The sequence below is a fragment of the Balaenoptera acutorostrata genome, chromosome 8 (genome assembly GCF_949987535.1).
Source record: "Balaenoptera acutorostrata chromosome 8, mBalAcu1.1, whole genome shotgun sequence".
NCBI classification, from domain to species: Eukaryota; Metazoa; Chordata; class Mammalia; order Artiodactyla; family Balaenopteridae; genus Balaenoptera; species Balaenoptera acutorostrata.
In genome coordinates this window covers 87,382,943-87,400,800 of record NC_080071.1, presented here as the reverse complement: position 1 = coordinate 87,400,800, position 17,858 = coordinate 87,382,943, and the positions used below count along the sequence as shown (strand labels likewise).

Genomic DNA, 17,858 nt, shown 5'->3' with positions numbered 1-17,858 from the left:
TCACGAAGGCACACAGTAACCCATCTTCCACCCATAACAGAGCATGAGCTCTTGAGGAAGACGCGAGTTTCTCTTCTGGAAGGTAATGTATGATTCCACTGGCCTGTGCCTATTTGATCCTTCCACTGGATAAAATTAAACAGTTGGCTATTCAAACAATTAGTCCTTGAGTCCAGGTTGGGACTATTCTTGTCATCAATGAGGTTTCCAAAAGTAGCAACTTGGGACATCAATTGCCTTTCATCTATTTTCTTCCCCGAATTAATGTGATAATGCTGACGCTGCCTCACACAGCTGTGGCAAGTGACCTTGAACAAGTTACATACATTCCCTAGACCTCAGCTTCTGCAAGTACAACAATAATAAAAGAAAACTCTTCAGGTTACCATGAGAACGAAGTGGGATAACAAACGTAGTGTCCCTGGACTGTGCCTAACACCCAGGAGGAGCCCAAGGGGAGCTGCCCTCACCCTTCATCACCGTCCTTGTCATCATCAGGGCACACTCCCTTTACCTCACTCACCACCACTTTCACTGGCCCACAGACAAAAATACACAGTCAAGGAGGCAGTCTGTGATGAAGAGAAGAGGTTTATAAAACTACGCCAGGTGCCATCTTTCTAATAAGGCCACCAACTTAAATCTCTGTAAGTACCCAGAAATCCCCCAACTGTAAAACTCCCAAGGTAAGGGGGCGGGGAGGGATAAATTGGGAGGTTGGGATTGACGTATACACACTACTATATGTAAAATAGATAACTAATAAGGACCTGCTGTATAGCACAGGGAGCTCTACTCAGTACTCTGTAATGACCTGTATGGGAAAAGAATCTAAAAAAAGAGTGAATATATGTATATGTGTAACTGATTCACTTTACTGTATGCCTGAAAATAACACAACATTGTAAGTCAACTATACTCCAATAAAAATTATTTTAAAAATCTAAAAAACTTTTTTAAAGAAAGAAAGAAAGAAAAGAAACATTCACAAGGTGGCCTATCACAACAAACCTGTAAACACAGTATAGTCAGACCGAATGACAACAACAGCCACAGTCACACGGTGAACCCAGTTAGCAAGCGCATGATTGGAGACGGAGTGGGTAGCGGAGTATCTAGAGGAGCTGGAGCCTGGAAAGGAAGGTTTGCTTTGAAACAGACTTCTAATACATTACACCTGCTCCTACACAAGTATTCCAAGTCCTATGTTGAAGGGCAAAAGAGATTTTACAGGAGAAATATTTTTGTGCCAGCTATTTTCTAGTACAGTCACAAAAAGTGTGATTCCCTTCCTGACAATCCCTTTGTCAGGGAAGCCCAGTGTAAGGAAGACTATGGGTGCTACCTCTGCAGGACATGGTGAGCTGACACTCTTTCCCACAGAGTGACTTACTTGTTGCTGTCACGGTACTCGTAGATGTGACATCCTTGAGGCAATCCTGTCTCGTGGTCCAGAGTAAAAGCAAGCTTTAGCTGAATAAGGAGAGAAGAGAAAAACGAGTAAGTTTTAGGTAGCATGCTCTATTCATTCTGACAGCTGAAATGAAAAACAACAACAACATGACAAGCGAAATCACACTCCCTCAAGATGATGTGTTATGGAGAACCTGGGTCTGCCCCCTTTGGGAAGAGCCCGCACCTTACAGGACACTGTTGTCAAGGACGACAGTTACCAGGACTTAACTTCTTCAGTTAGCATGCAACCAATTTTTTTTTATTAAGCACCTACTTTGTGCCAGACACTGAGCTAGCTGATGGGGAAAGAACAGTGAACAGTAAGCAGAGAGGATCTTATGGTCTAGTAGAGGAGACAGACATCAATCACATAATTATGCTGATGAATGGAAAAACTTTTTTTATATATATGAAACTTTGAAATAGGTTCTCTAAAGAAGGAAAAAACCTCCCATGTTTCCCATGTTTAGAAGTAAATAACCTGACCTAGACTGGGAAAGTGGGAAGGAGGGGTTACCTAGACTGTGGAAAGGATGGATGGGGAGAGAAGAGGGTCCTCCTCAGCAGAGAACATAACATGTATAGAGCCCTCAGTGCAGGAGTTGCAGGAACTGAAGGATGTATATGGGGAAATGGTGGGCAATGATGCTGGAGAGGAAGGCCAGGGCAGGGTACGTGGGACCTTCTCAGCCATGTTAGAGTTTTTGGCCTTTACCTTACTAGCAAAGGGAAGCCTGTGACATGTTTTAAGGAAGGGGTGGATGACATGACCAAAGTTAAGTTTTAGCAGGATCCCTCTGGCTACTGCACAGAGAAAAGACTGCAGAGGAGAGGGCAGAAGTAGGAGCCCCGTGGGAGGCTACCGAGTAGTGCAGGTGAGCAGTGATGGGGGCTGGGACGAGAGGGCAGGTGGGCAAGATGGAGAGAAATGGACAATTTGAGATCTCAAGTGAATTTTTAGAAGTAGAATCGACAGAATACGCTGATGGATTTGGTGTTGGGGAGTGGTGAGGACAGAAAAGAAGAAATCAAGGATGGTTCAAGGTTTTGATTTAAACAACCAGGCAGGTGGTGGTTTCATTGCTGAGTGAGAAGACTGAATGCGGGGATGGGTAGAGAGTCCAAAGTCTGGTTTTGGACATGTTAACATTTTTTTGGCTGTGCCACGAGGCATGTGGGATCTTCCCTGACCAGGGATCGAAACCGTGCCCCCTGCAATCCTGCAATGGGAGCACAGAGTCTTAATCACTGGACCGCCAGGGAAGTCCTGGACATGTTAACTTTGAGGCACTCATCAGCTTTTTCTGATTAGGGAAGATCAGGAACAAGGAATCTGGTAATACACTCTGGATTCTGAGGGGAGTGCTCGGGAGTTGCTGGGAAGCCCGAGCTCAGTGAGTTGTGTGTGTCTTGCTAGAGCCCAGTTGGCTATGGCAGCTCTAACATTTCCAAATGCAGGGTCATTTACTAGATTTACAAATTCACTGGGTTTAAAAATCACCAGGGAGGGAATTCCCTGGCGGTCCAGTGGTTACGACTTGGTGCTTTCACTGTGGTGGCCCGGGTTCAATCCCTGGTTGGGGAACTAAGATCCTTCAAGCTGCACGGCGAGGCCAAACAAACAAACTAACTAATAATAAGTTAAATTAAATTAAAAAATTAAAATCACCAGGGAAGTTTTAGCTAAAATTAACTGCACATTAGGAGGATACATTGTTATAACTTTTTTTTTTTTTTTTTTAACTGCAAGGCTGTTAACACAACTAATGATATGCATCATTAGATGCTGGATGATTTTTCTCTTCCTTAGAGGGAAACGAGCTTGTAGGAATGGCCTGTCCTCTCAATGACCCAGATGAAAATACAAAAACAGAAACAAGCCCTCCTTTACCATCATGGACCCAGGAACTTCAAGTCAAAGGCATGTTTTCCCCACAGAGCACTGCTTGGATCTTCCAAGCCCTCTTTCGGTAAAACAGAAAACAATTATTTTAAAATATCTGTTAATTACAACCCTTTTTTCTTTACTTCCCTCTTTATAGTTAAGGTAAGGCCTATATTCATTTAGCCCATTTCAGACTGCACTGCTTAGAAATTTTCAAATCCTTCAATTCAGTGATTCAAGTTATGAATTTATGGCTTAGAAAAATTATTATAAACATAGGAGGAAAAGTGGGTTTTTTTTTTTTTTGGCAAAACTGTTTACCTCAGTATTATTTATTGGAAAGACTCTAAAAAACCAACAATAGCAAAATAGTTAAATAAACCATACTGTAGTCACATGCAGAATAGCACGCAGCCATTAAACTGTTTATGAAGAATTTTTATTAACCTGGGAAAATATCTGGATTAGATGAAAAGAAGCAGGATGCGTACTCAATTATATAAAAAAAAAACTACATTAAAAAAAGAACAAAGAATGCATAGAAGGCTGGAAGGAACGATATCAAAATGGCAACAGTGATTGCTTTACTTTCTTTGTATTTTCCAAAGTCTTTACGAGAAGCATGATGAGATATAAGCTGTCGTCCTTAGTCATGAAGGAATTATGGGAAACTTCATTCCTGGGGGATTCTCAAGGTCAAGAAACTATATATACACCAATTCAACAATAAGGTGAGTAAGCAGAGGAGGTGATGGGGATGGGGAGAGAGGAAATGGGGACAGAAGAACACTCATATTTATTGAAAGCTTACCAAGTAAGGGCTTTCCTTTATCCTGACCACAACCATTTGGTTTTTTGTTTATTTTATTTTGTTTTTTTGTTTTTATGCTTTTGGGTTTTCTTGGGGCCATGCCGCACAGCTTGTGGGATCTTAGTTCCCCAGCCAGGGGTCGAACCCGGGCCCTCAGCAGTGAAAGCGCAGGGTACTAACTACTGGACTGCCAGAGAAGTCCCCCGTAACCACAGCCATGTGAATTCGGTATTACTATTTCCTTTTCACAGGTGAGGAACTTGAGTTGGAAAAAGGTGAAGTAATTTGTTCAAACCACAATTAGAACTGGAATTTCAACCAGAACCTATGTCCTTGCCACCTTACCAGAACTGTAGGACTTGGTGATGGCCTGGAGATAATAAACTCTGCAAGAGAGAGAGGAGCCAAGGACAATGTCTAAGGTTCTTTGCCTTGGAGAGCCAGGTAGATGTTTCCCGTGATAAGGAGGAATAGCAGGGTCGGGAGTGCTGATTTTAAGGTGCCTAAGAGTATCTTAGTGGAGATGACCAGTAGGCAGCTGTATAAACAATTCTGAATTTTATGAGCAAGACTGTAACCTGGAGGTACAAGTTTGGGAAACTTTGGATGGGAAGTCAGATGGCAACTGAAGCCACTGGAGTGGATGAGATGGTCCCGAGAGAGTATGTTGAGTAAAAATGAGGTTTTCGATAGAACAGCTACATTCAAGAGCTGGACAATGGAGACTGAGAAGGAGTAACCACGGTGTTCTAAGTTGTGATGTTACAGGAGCCAAGGCGGGGACATGTCTTAAGGAGGGAGCACTCAGCAGCATCAAATCCTTCTAAGAGGTCAAGTTAAGAGAGGAACAAGCATCCAAACAAAGAATCCGTTGGATTTAGCAACGAGAACTCTCAGGAGAGTGGTGGAAGCAGAGATCAGGGTGCGATGGGTTGAAAAATGAGCAGAATGTGAGGAAATGGGGATCATGAGTGTTAACTCTTTCAGCAAATTAGAGAGTCGTAGGGAAGAGCCAAGATGAATGGAATGGAATGGGATTGGATAATAGGATGTGGGATTGAAGGAGAGTGGACTGTAAGATGACAGAGACCGGTTTAAATGCTGATAGAAGGAGGAACTATAGAGGGAGGGGTTGAAGACACAGGAGAGAGATAAGTGAGGAGTCGAGGTGTCTGAGATGACAGGAGGGGTTGGAATCCAACATGCAAGTGAAGACCCTTTCTCACTGCAGCAGTAGGGAAGGCGGGGTGGGGCTGAAGGTCTATCTATGGATTTGGTGGGGGGGGGGTATGCGGGCATGGTGGTGGCTTGGAATGTTCCAGCCTGATTATTGTTCTTTTCTAAGAATTGGGAGGCCAAATTATCTGCAAGGAATGGAGGGTTTGGTGAGGGAAGGAACGGAAGTTGGAGGAATATGATGAAAGTTTGAAATTGCTTCTTTGAAGAATAGGAGAAACAGCTGACCAGAGAAGAGCATAAGGATTGCCAGGGAGCATTAAGGGTCTAGCTGAGGCCACAGGATCTGAAGTTACCATAGCAACCATCTGCCCAGATGATTTTTTTTCTAACAACCTAGATGCTGGCATGAAGAAAGGTAGGTGGGTGCAGAGCTGAGCATTTGCCAGAAAGGTCTGAGGGAAGAATAGGTTTGAGGGATCAAGGGAGTAGAGGTATAATACTGGTAACAGATGGATCAGGGACTCTATGGGGAAGCAGGCAGGAAATACAAATGGAAGGCACTGACTGGAAGAAAACAGAAGAGTCTGGGTGAAAGATGTCTTGTACGGAGCTAATATTTTTTGGGTACGTCCTCTGTCCTAGGCACCTTTCACGTGTGACTTTATTTAATCCTCCCAACAACCCTGCGAGGTTGGCTCCTATCCTTACACTGCAGAGAAGTTTAAGTAAATTAGCAAGTAAGTGGCAGAACTGAAGTGTGGTCCATGTTGCTAACCAGTGGCCTATACTGGCCTCCGAGGTGTCCATGAGGTCAAGGAGAGGGTTTGTGGGAGTCACTGGGTGAGGAAGTGGGGGGCACTGGAGGCTGTGGTCAGACAGTAGGCCATGTCTGATCTTGGAGATGGAACAGTCAATCACAAGATCCAAGGAGAAGTCGAGAAATGGAGAGTCAGAGGTTGGGGTGGGGTGTGGGGTCCTCCATGAGAGGTCTGATATTCATTCGGGAGGATGAGATGATGTTGCCCAGATAAACCAGTCCACAAAGCGTGTCCCTGCAGGTGTGTAGGTACGTGTGGGTGTGGGAGCAGGCGCCTACTATGTGCACGGTTCAATACGTGAATGAATCGGTCCAGCTGGTCCCCACAGCAGACGTAAGTGCATGTCTAGCAGTCATTTCCTCCTTCCTAATGGTATTCTAGTTTCATTCAGCTATACGCCCTCCCACCCCAGGCCAGGGGATTCAAGGGGAAGCAGATCCAGTCTCCGGGGCTGGGCCTGGCGGTTCTAAGGTAACCTCATACACCTTTCAGTAACTGATCGGGAACCCAAGCCAGTCAGTGCATGGCATTTCCTGGCCCCAGGCACTGGTTCAGGAATGGTCATGTGATCGAACGGAGGCCAGTGTTTGCTGGGTGCTTCCGGGCACGAGGGCCAGAACTGCTGCAACTTGCTTGCTACCAGCCTGAGAATGAAGCCAACTCACAAAGGAAGCAGACTCAAAAGACCCAGAGAAAAGTAGAGCCAGGGCCTCGAGGGAGCCGTGCCCGGTCTCTGCCAGCCTTCCGGGCCTCGGCCGCTCTTTGTAATTGCTCATTATTTCTCTCGAGGACACCGACACACTCCACTCCCCTGGCTCTGCTCTCTCTAATCCACTCTCCATAACACAGCTGAGCCATCCTTCTAAACACAAGCCTGATGACACTTCCATCTGTAAGGACCTTGATGGCTTCCTGCTGTCTATATGTCGGAAATATATCCATGAATTAAACACGGCCCAGGCCCTCTGGGGGTTGGTTGCCCACGTGAACAAATATGGACTGTGACCAAGGGACCGGTGGGGTGGCAAATGCCGAGGAGGGTGTGCCAACCTGGGGGGGCCCCAGGGCAGAGGACGGGCATCTTGAAGGAGAAACACGAGTCTGCCAGACAGGGAAGAGCGCCCCGGCGTCGTCCTGCTGCAAAGCTCCGTGCGTTCCTTCTACAACTGCACAGCTCACTGCATGAGGCTGGACCATGCCGTGCACTCTCCTACCTCTGGGCCCCTCCTTGTGCCACGACTGCTTCCAGGGGAGCCTTTCCTGTCTGTCCCAGCAAGATCCCACACATCCTTTGAGAGTCTCTCTGTAAAAGTGGATCTTTTATTATTCCCTCCTCTGGTAACTGGAGGCAGGGCCGCTCTCCCCAGTGAGTCCAAGGGTTCGGGATGGGTAGCTTCACCAGGTACCCTGGGCACTCAGTGCCCTTATCTCTGTCCACAGCAGGTGCCCAAAGCATGTCGCTGAGCTGAATTGCAGAGTAGAGATTTGGAGCATCTCGTTTACCTGTCAGCAATTAACTGCTCCAGTCATTTAATTTACAGACACAGGGACTTCCCCGGTGGCACAGTGGTTAAGAATCGCCTGCCAAAGCAGGGGACACAGGTTCGAGCCCTGGTCTGGGAAGATCCCACATGCCGTGGAGCAACTGAGCCCATGTGCCACAACTACTGAGCCTGCGCGCCACAACTACTGAGCCCACGTGCCACAACTACTGAAGTCCGCACGCCTAGAGCCCGTGCTCCGCAACAAGAGAAGCCACTGCAATGAGAAGCCCACGCACCGCAACGAAGAGGAGCCCCACTTGCCACAACTAGAGAAAGCCCGCGCACAGCAACGAAGACCCAACGTAGCCAGAAATTAATTAATTAATTAATTAAAAAAAATTTACAGGCACAGAATCATGTTCCCCTGCAAGCTCCTAAAGTCACCCAATTTCATCCGAGTTTGTAATCACTCCCACTTCTGTAGAGAGATTCTGCCGCACGTGTGTCACCCCTCAGTCACTGTGCCACCAGACTACAAGCAGTGGCTCAAATCCTCTCGGTGCCCAGAGGCTCCCATCTTGCCAGTGCCTATGAAGAGGCACTCGGTCCTTCACTCAACAGTATTTACTGATTACATCCCATGAGCCAAGCGTGGCAAGGAAACAGACAGGCCTACAGGCTGCCATCTGTGCCAGTGCTGGCTCTAATCAAGGCCTACAGGGGTCCATCCACAGAGTGGCTCAGCTTGGAACGCTGGCCTGCAAGGATGACAGCTACTCCAAGACTTCATGACGTCCGGCTTTCCCTTTCCAGAGGCAGCTGCCATGTCAAGCAGAAGAGCCCGCTACGAGCCAACCTCTTCCCTGGGAGGACAGTTTGCAACTGCACAGCATTCCTGGTACTGGGTAAGGAGGGAAGGCAGCAAAGGGCCCACGAGGCAGTAACAAAGCTGCTCTGTCAGCCTCTCGCAGCAGAGGAAGGAGGCCTTTAAATGGGTCTAGTTAGAGACAAGCCTTTCCTCTGGACAAAGGACAAGCCAATCTCTCTCAAGCAGGAAAGAGAAGAGGCTTCTGCTTTCAGGGGCTCAGGCCAGATCAGAGAGGAGGGTAGGCCCTGGGCAGCTAGAGTGTGAGACTCCTGCTGGGACCCCTTCTGACCTAGCCCTCCTGCCTCAGGGAAACCGGCACCGTGGGTGAGCTGACGGAGAGCGGGGGTGAGTGGAAGGGGCCGCACGGGCTGTGGGAACATGGGGGTGGAGGCCCTACGGGGGTTGGTAGGTCTGCAAAAGGTCCTCCTGCAGCCCCTCCGGGTCTAGGGTGGGAGAGGGAGGCAAGGGAGGCCACAGGGCCATCCTCCCAGCTGGTGACAACAGGTGAGCGATAAGAACGACCGATTCAGGACTAAGGAAGGCTTCCTCAGGGTTCTCAGACATTGCTTGAGGAAGAGCCTTTAGGGGAACCTAAGGGGAAGAATGAACGCCCCGGGCTAAGCAGCAGAGGGGTCCATGGAGTCATCTAATGTAACCATTAAAGGAAGCATGACCTTACTCTGTACACCAGCCCAGTGAAGCCAATGGGCCAGATTACATTCATAAGAATGACTGAAAAAGAGTAATGGGACGGGACAGGAAAGGTGGCTGAGGGTGGCTTGCTAGATGTTCCCCTGGGCTAATGAGCAAATTGGCCTTTAATCTGCTCAGGTGCACAGCTGGCTTTCCCAAACAGCCACATTCCTGGAGAACATACACACAGGCCACTTGGTACTAAACTCCATCGGCTAAGTCATACCAGCTCAGAGCCTTTGGTGCTTTCGAAAACGCTGGCCTGACTTTGGTAGGGTAAGAGATGTGTTAAGAAGTTTAGCAATTGCCTGTCTCGTCCACAACAGCTCCAAGATGACCTCTGGCAGGCAACCGACTCTCTTTCTGGCCATGGCCTGGACGGCACTTGCAGGCCGGGCATAAGAGAGTGGTTCCCCTCTCAGCAGGCTGCTCTGTGACTGACCGGGGGCAACCTCCACGACCCAGCTCCGAGTTCCTCTCACAGGGGAGTAAGGAGAGAGGTAGCTGGTGAAAGCAGAGTGCTGGTTCTGTGGCCAGCACTGCTCTAGTTCAAACCAACATGGGCTCTCCGGGAGGCCAGTGAGCTTGCTTCAATCTGCTAGCTATTAGGACCAAGGTTCAAATGCAGGTCAAGGACCAGGCTGGGAAGCCTCCAGCGTCTCCGCGGCTGACTCTTCCCCTCACAGTCCACTGGTCTTGCAGGGTGTCCAAGTCTCCCTTAAGCTGAAAGTGGCAAACCCCATCAGAGTTCAAACATCTCAGGTATGCCGTTTATGGCATGCTTAAAAAGAAGAGAAAAGTTACTTCTACCTGAGCCTTGGTTTTGCAATTGAAAAATCTTATTAGAAGGAAATCTTCACGTTCTCTGAGGTGATCTTTAGTTTCTCTTCTTTAGTTTTCGTTGTTTGGTTTGGATTTCCTAAGCATTATTTCTTTTTTTCCATCTCCTCTCTGCTTTCTTTTATAAGACAAAGATGCTGTGCACTTGGCTTTCGCTTGGTTCACAGTGATTCTATGGCAATGTATTAAGTTTCTTTCTCCTAAGTCCACTGAAGTCTTTTTGGACTTGGAGAAAGCTTTTTAAGAAAGAACTTGCTCATTCAGCAGGATTTTCCTCCCCACCCCAAGCTCTGGTTCTGACCTGGAAAAAATAAGAGTGAGAAAGAGCAAGAGAATCCTGCAGCCCTGACGCTCAACTGCACAAACCACAGAAAAGAACCTTGCTCCAGTAACGTAATCATGGAGATTTCTGGCACCTTGGTCTTTCAAGAAAAATACATCCATCTGCTGGCACAGGGACCCATCAAACTAAATCCTGTTCAGCATGGAGTTCCCGATTCATTAGTGTTGGAAAGTCTATAGCGAGGCTGGCCGCTCCCACTGGATGACGCCTCCCTGCAGCGCCGTCTGTAAACCCCACAGCTGTGTTTTCACTTAAAGCCACTTCTCCTGACTCCACTGCACCTTGTTCCAGAGGCTCGTTCTATCCTCATTAAGGTTAAAAATGACAGGTCAAGGATTCTTCAGTGCTGAAGTTTTACTCGCTCAGAAGAAAAGCCGCCTGTCTCCAGAGCTATGGTCAGTCCATAGGGAAGGCTGCTCTTTAGTCAGGAGTCACAGAGGCCAACCTGGTTGGTTCATCCTGGGTTTGCCTCAGTCAGCAAGCCAGTCCCGGGAGAGAAGAGCCCCGACTCCTCCTGCCCGCCTGCCTGAGGGTTACTTCGTGGCTCACCAGCAAGGCCAGGGCAGTAGAGCTCTGCGGGCCATGACTCCGCAGCACCTCTGCCTTTATCGCTGGGTGAGACCAGCACAGAAGAACTCATTCCCCTTCCCAGCACCTGTGTTAGCAGAACAGGTGTTCCCTTGCCCCAGCTTTCCTGATCAGGCCTTCCCTGGTCACTGGGCCACATTTTTACCCCTCAAATTCCTGAGAAATATGGCAATGGGGAACACAAAGCATGGTGAGCAAGTCTGCACGTGTCGCATGCAGAGGGATGGTGCAACCGATGTGCTCGACCCACTCAGAGCTGGAGCATTTTTGAGGATTTTCACAGCCAGAGAGGGTGACTCGTGTTGGGACATTACCAGACCAGAGCCATCTCTGCTCAGAGCTCCAGGGCTCAGGCCAACCACTCTTCAGGGACTGGAATTGCCCAAAGCTGCTTCCACAGGGAAGTGCCCACGTTGACTGTGGGAACCGCATATGGCCCCTCCACATGCATGGAGGTGGCTGTGCATCTTACAGAGAGATGGTCTGGGTCTCCTGGCATTTAGAATGTATCAGTTTTGCAGCCTAGCCACCTACTTTCTAAAGCTTGTGGTCCTGCCCCCAACAGTGGAGAATGTCCACCTGCCAGAGCCTCCCACTTCAGCACCTCTGCTACATAGTTTCCATCACACGCACAGCGGACACAAGGGAAATGTGTCAGAAGCAGCCTAAGTGACAGGCTATCTGCTCACTCAGGCAGGTGGTCTAAGCTTTGTCCTCGAGTCAAGTTAGGTTACAGGGAAGTGACACCTGTAGATGACATGAGCTTGTTCACTAGCTTACTTGCCTTCCTCAAGCTGTGTTTTATCCTTCAACTTTCACCCGAGTTTATTTTAAGAAATAGCCTTATAACACCTCCTTCTTCATTGGCCACAAATGTAAAAATCCGTCCACTATAACACTTAATGCCCCCGATATCAAGCCTCATGTGAGAAACTGCTTTTAGTGCTAGGAAAAGTATCCCTTGACTTTCAGTGAGATTTGTTCTAAGAAGTAACCTTATGAAATCTGTCTCTTCCCCACAAAGCAGGAAGCTATTTCTGCATTTCCAATACTGAAGTCAGATAATATGACGCCCAGCCTCAGAAATTACGCTCACTCTTATAGATGTCCTATTACTTCTGCCTCTTTTCCTTGGCTCTGATTTTCTGTCTTTCTTTCTACTGTATTCATTTTACTGTTTATTTCCTTTGTTGCAAGTCTTCTCAAATCCTTTTTGGAAACAGATGAGAGTATACATAAATAAAATAAGGTTCTTCAAAATATAAGCCAAACATACATAAAAATATGAGATCCAGGCAAGTTCGAATACAACTTGATTAAACAATGATCATGACGGTAGGCATTCAGTTCATGGAAGAAAGAAAACGGGTCATTCTCATACATGCCTCAGAGCCAGTGATCAAGCTGGCTCTATTCTTGAAAAAACAGGAGAGAACAGAATGATCTTCCAGGGAATTGGCCTCAGTTTCCAGGGACTTGAGGAGCTGAAGGAGTTATATAACCCCAAGCTGGGAGCCAGCAGCTCTGGCCTTGTCTCTGTTCTTCCCCAGACTCCAGGATCGTGTGGGGTTCTGATGGCCTTAGCCTTCCCACCTGTAAAATGGAGCTGAGTTCCTCTATGGTCATCCTTGTGGTTTATTTTACGGATGAATGTGAGATACTTTCTAGGTTTACTGGAGGAAAGCATCCATAATAAGTCCCTGCTATATCTGTCAGAAGAAAAGCTCTGAAGATTTTAGGAGGACCAGCGCTCACCTCTTTTAATGAGAAAGAGGTGGCAGTGAAGAATTCCCCTGCATAATGCTGTGTTACGTAGCCAAGAGCAACTGTCAAAGTTCATGACTTGATTCCATGCCCACTGTGCTTCCTTCCTCCCAGATGAGGCCAGACGTCTAGACAACATATTCCAGGACAACATTCTAAGGTCCCTTCTGGTCCTGGGGCAGCCAATCTGCCCTACTGTCCTCCTCCTGCAACCAGCCTTCAAGCTGCAGCAGTGGGCTTAGCAGCATCTCCTGGCAAAAGATCACTGGCCACGGCCATCCAGTCACAAAATGCCTGTTGACCTGACAACGCTTACTGGATTGCTCAGAACAATCTGGAAGGGACACCTAGGAGGCCCATACCTGGGGTTACCAGAGGGAGGTTCCTACTCTCATCCAAAATAATTACTAGTGTCTTAAAGAGCCTTTTTCTTTTTGAACACTATATCAATCGAATAGGTACCATTCTAACTATGGTAAAGACCAAAGAACATATGGGTATTGTGAACTTTAAAGAAAATACAGAAAGAAGCTTACAGCTAAGATGAAATGCAAAGATCAAAAAAATTAAAGAGGTTAGTAGAGGATATTAGAAAGGGCTGGGATCCAGCAAGAAGGAAAATGAACAGACTTTCTATTTGCCTTGCTAACTGAAACATCAGCTTTGGTAATAGAGAATCCTTGGATAATCTTGCATAGTTGAAAATCATTTAAGAAACTAGACACAATGTTAAATGTTAAAAAAATAAGTTTCACAATAATCTTAGAGGAACATTTTCATTAAGGAGAAATCTGTTTTCTCTCCAACCTTTGTATAATCTCTCTAGGGGCTCTGGGCTGGAATTCAGGGGACAGTCAGAGGCTCTCACAGGGACCTTGGGGATCCTCTAGAATAACTGCCCACAGCACTGGACAAGTTTTCTTTCTAGCACTCTTAAGCGTTCAAGCTTTTGCTGCGACCCTCCTGCCTGGGACATATAGGTCTTACTATACCAGAAATGAGCTCATTTCGCTTTCGAGTGGGTGTACCTATAAACAACAAGCAACACGGTAGAGAAGTAAAGGGTGTAGACACTTCAGGCTGGTTTTGAAATCTGGCTTTACTTCCTATGAGCTACACGACCCCTGGCAAGTTACCTTACCTATTTGTACCTCAGTTCCCTCCTCTGTAAAACGGGGACAATAATGGTACCTGCTTCATATGGTTGTGAAAATTAAATGAGGGGAAAGAAGACACATTATAACAGTACCTGACTATGGCAAACACCTGATAAATGTTCCTGATGTCATAAAGCTTAGGGTTATTTCTTATAATGAGTTGAGATCAAATTGAAAAGAGGACACACTGGAACAAGCTGACTGGGTGGGACTCAACAGTCCCAGATGTGATCACTCTAAAACCCAAGGAATTTCCACATTAATAGGGTTCAACTTCTTAACTGGAGTGCTATTTGGGAAGCCACTTCTCTCTGCGAAGGACACACAGCAGGAGGGCACTCCGCAGGAGGACACATGCTTCAAAGTGTCCCGTCTTCTTCAGCAGCCCTGCCGGCACTTGCGGCGGCTCGGTGGCCGGGCAGCCCTACTGTATTCCCAGGTGACCAGCTCTCCTGGGCTGCTTCCTACTGAAGCAGTAGGCAGGGAGGCCGTGGTGCCCCTACATGAGGCTCACTCCTCAACAGAAAAGCCTCCAAGGCCCTGCCAGGTGGGCAGATGTGCCTCAACATGGAGGCTGCCCAGCGCCTCTGCACTGGCAACAACTTGTCTGTTAATCTCCGCCTGGGAAAGGAAGAGGCCGCAGCGACCTGCTAGAGCACGGCAGAGGGCTGGCTTCCGACAGTCCAGATGTGGGAAAATCGCTTCTATCGTGGTCTGATTCTTCTCATTTATTCTCAAGTTGAAACAAGTCTCCAGCTGTATATTTGTTTAACTATCATACCGTCTAACGAGATTGTAAGCTCCAATAGAGAAATCCCCATCGATGACTGTTTCTGAGCCCCACGAACCTTTATTAAAAAAGAACTTCTAGGTGATGTAGGCGCCTGCAATAAGCAGCAGAAATAAGAGGCTCCATATTCAACCAGACACAGCACCAAGAACTTCACGTGCACAGGTACTATTACTGCCATTTTAAAGGTGAGGAAACTGACGTGCAGAGAGGTTAAGTAACTTGCCTGCCCAACCAAGGTCAGGTGATACAGCAATCAACACCTGGCAGACCTAGAAATGGAACCCAAACCCATCTAACTACAGTCTGTGCATTTCTCACTGGGCCACACTTGCTATTTCTTCATCTATAAAGAGGGCACCAAGCTGGAAGCTGGGGGCTCCGACAATTTTCTTCTCTCCTCTAGATTCCAGCAGGCGTAGGACAGCAACTGGCGTTCAGAGAGTCAGTCTCTCAGGGCTCGCTGGCAAAGGTCTGACGGAAGAACAACTGGAATTTAGGGCAAGTCGCCCTAGCGAGAGGCTGCGCAGACCGCCCGCCCAGCTTCAGGTGGAGAAGCCGGACCGGAGGAGACAGATGCCTGGGTGGGCCTGCCAGAGGCAGGGTCCTGCCAGCAGACTGGAGGTAGCAGGTAAGCCCACTCAACTGAGAGCAAGTGAGAGGAAGATGTGGACTGGCTCTGGTTTTCCATTTCAACAAACCTGCCCTCTGGTTGATATGACTGTCACACAGTTAGGTAGTAGGAAGAGCAGAACTACAGCCAAGGGCTTCTTACCTCAGGGTTTGCAAAAGAAGAAACGCCAGTCAGCTAGTCAAAATACTGGATAGCAGGAATGAAAACAAAACAAAGCAACAACAACAAAAACTAAGATTAATATAGGATCTATTAATATCCTACTGATAAAGTGTTGGGGACCGGAGAGCCAGCTTCCGTTATGTAGGCCAAGGGCCTCTGCCCATGACATCATCTGTGAAGTGAAAGCCTCGGAAGAGATACTGTCTTGGGCTCCTTCTGGCCATGAACTTTATAATTTTGTGGGCAAGCACTTGCTAAACACGCCCCCTGTGCTGCTCAGCACCATGCCGGGCACCCCAGGAGGCACAGGGGAAAAGGACGGTCTAGGCTGGCAGAGATGACTAAGTCACACTGACTCCAGCGCTGTCAGAGCTCAGAGAAGTATCTGGTAGAGTGGCCTGCATGGAATAGATGAGGCCTGTGAGTCTGGAAGGACAGCAAGGATTTGAAAGACACAGATAGGAGATTCCAAGTAACAGGAAAAAACAAGACTTTAGCTCTCTTTGGGCACAGACCACACGGGTCACATCCATCACTGTATCTCCAAGAGTCTTCGACAAAGTAGGCCGTTAAGAAATAATTGTTGCGGGACTTACCTGGTGGTCCAGTGGTTAAGAATCCGCCTTGCAATGCAGGGGATGCGGGTTTGATCCCTGGTCGGGGAACTAAGATCCCACACGCCGCAGGGCAACTAAGCCCGCGCGCTCTAAAGCCCGCGTGCCACAACTAGAGACCCCGCGCACCGCAACTACTGACCCCGCACGCCATGATGAAATATCCCGCGTGCCACAACGAAGATCCTGCAACTAAGACCTGACGCAGCCAAATAAAGAAAGAAAGAAATATTTTAAAAAAAGAAAGAATTGTTGAAAGAATAAATGACCCAAACCAGAGAAGTAAGAATAAATACGTGCTGTTCTGTGAATATGTACAAGATTGGTCTGACTATAGAGCAGAGGGTACAACTTTGGAATAGATAAAATTACATTGATGATGGTAACAAAAATGAATAAGCACAGTAAATCTTTCTGTGCTAAGCACATTAATGTGTTCTATTGGTGGATCTCTGAACAACCTCATAGGGTGGGTGCTGTTACCATTCCTACTTTACAGCTGGGGACACGAAGGCTCATAGATGTTGGGAAGCTTGCCCCAGGTCACACAATTGCAGCCCTGGGACTTGAGCCCAGGGGCCCTGACTCTCAGTTCAGTACTTTCCCATAAGATAACAGAGCCTCGGGTTACATCTGACAGAGGCTAAATCCCAGACCCTCTTCTAGTGTGTGTTCTCCTCCTAGGCCACCTGTAGCTTTATGATGTGGACTGCTTCCTGAGAGCAAGCAACTTCTGAGCTGAGACCTGGCCTTTTCCAGGTGTAATGCTGGCGTCCCACTCAGGTGAATTAAACAACCCACTTTTTGTTTTGAGATGATTATAGATTTACAGAAATAGCAAAGGTACAACAGGGAGGCCCCATGTATTCTTTACCCAATTTCCACCAAAGGTGACATCTTACATAATTATAACACGACATCAAACCCACGAAACACATTGGCATGTTATGTGTGTCTAGTTCTATGTCATTTGGTCACACGTGCAGATTCGTGTAACTGCCACAGCAACCTGGATATAGAACTGTTCCTTCACCACCAAGATCCCCCTTGGGCCACCTCCCTCTCCCCCCACCAGCCCTAAACTCCTAGCAACCACAACTCTGTTCTCCAGCTCTATCATTCTGTCATTTTAAGAATGTTATATAAATGGAATTACACAGTATTTTAAGATAGCTCTTCAAAGTCATCCTAAGAGTAGGACTTGATCCATTTGTTCAGATTCGCAGAAGAATATAAAACAAGAGAAAGACAAAAATTAAGCAGAATAAGGAATGTTTCTATCCTAGTTCTGCCATTTCTAGCTATGTGACTTTTGACAAGTTATTTAACCTCAAGTCTCAGTTTCCTCATCTGTAAAAATGGGTATAAGGTTTAAGGATTAAATGAGGTAACATGTGAAAGCACTTGGCAAACGGCAGGTGCTCAATAAATTCTAGCTGTTTGTTATTATTAATAACAAGCCAAGGAAGCCTCTGTGCTTCTTTATAGAAAATCAGGCTCTTAACGGTCACAGACGATTAAGGAAATGACCAGCCAGCCCTTAAATGACCTCAGGTTATTCTTCTCTTTGCTTCCCAAGACTCCACTGTGGAAACAACCCGGGGACTTTTGAAAGGCGCTTCCAACAGGCATCTTCATGAGCATGCCCTCATGAGAAGCAGCAGCCGCTCCCCAGGCCAGATTCACTAGGGGGCCTAGAATTCTGAGAGCGGGACAAACAGTCAAGGGCTCTGTTTAGCAGAGAATGCGTCCAGAGGACAGCCAGGGTTTGTG

General features: G+C 47.2%; 1 protein-coding gene across 5 annotated transcripts in view; it reads right to left on the bottom strand.

Annotated features, from left to right (window-relative positions):
• DIS3L2 (DIS3 like 3'-5' exoribonuclease 2) overlaps positions 1-17,858 on the bottom strand; it is a 386,722-nt gene that overhangs the window by 36,171 nt on the left and 332,693 nt on the right. For all 5 annotated transcript variants that reach the window (XR_009009011.1, XM_007184723.2, XM_007184727.3 and 2 more), the window contains one exon: positions 1,394-1,473. Coding sequence is in view for 4 of the 5 variants with exons in the window: in XM_007184723.2 (XP_007184785.1) it covers positions 1,394-1,473 (80 nt within the window). In the remaining variant the exon portion in view is untranslated. The remainder of the gene's footprint in view (positions 1-1,393; positions 1,474-17,858) is intronic.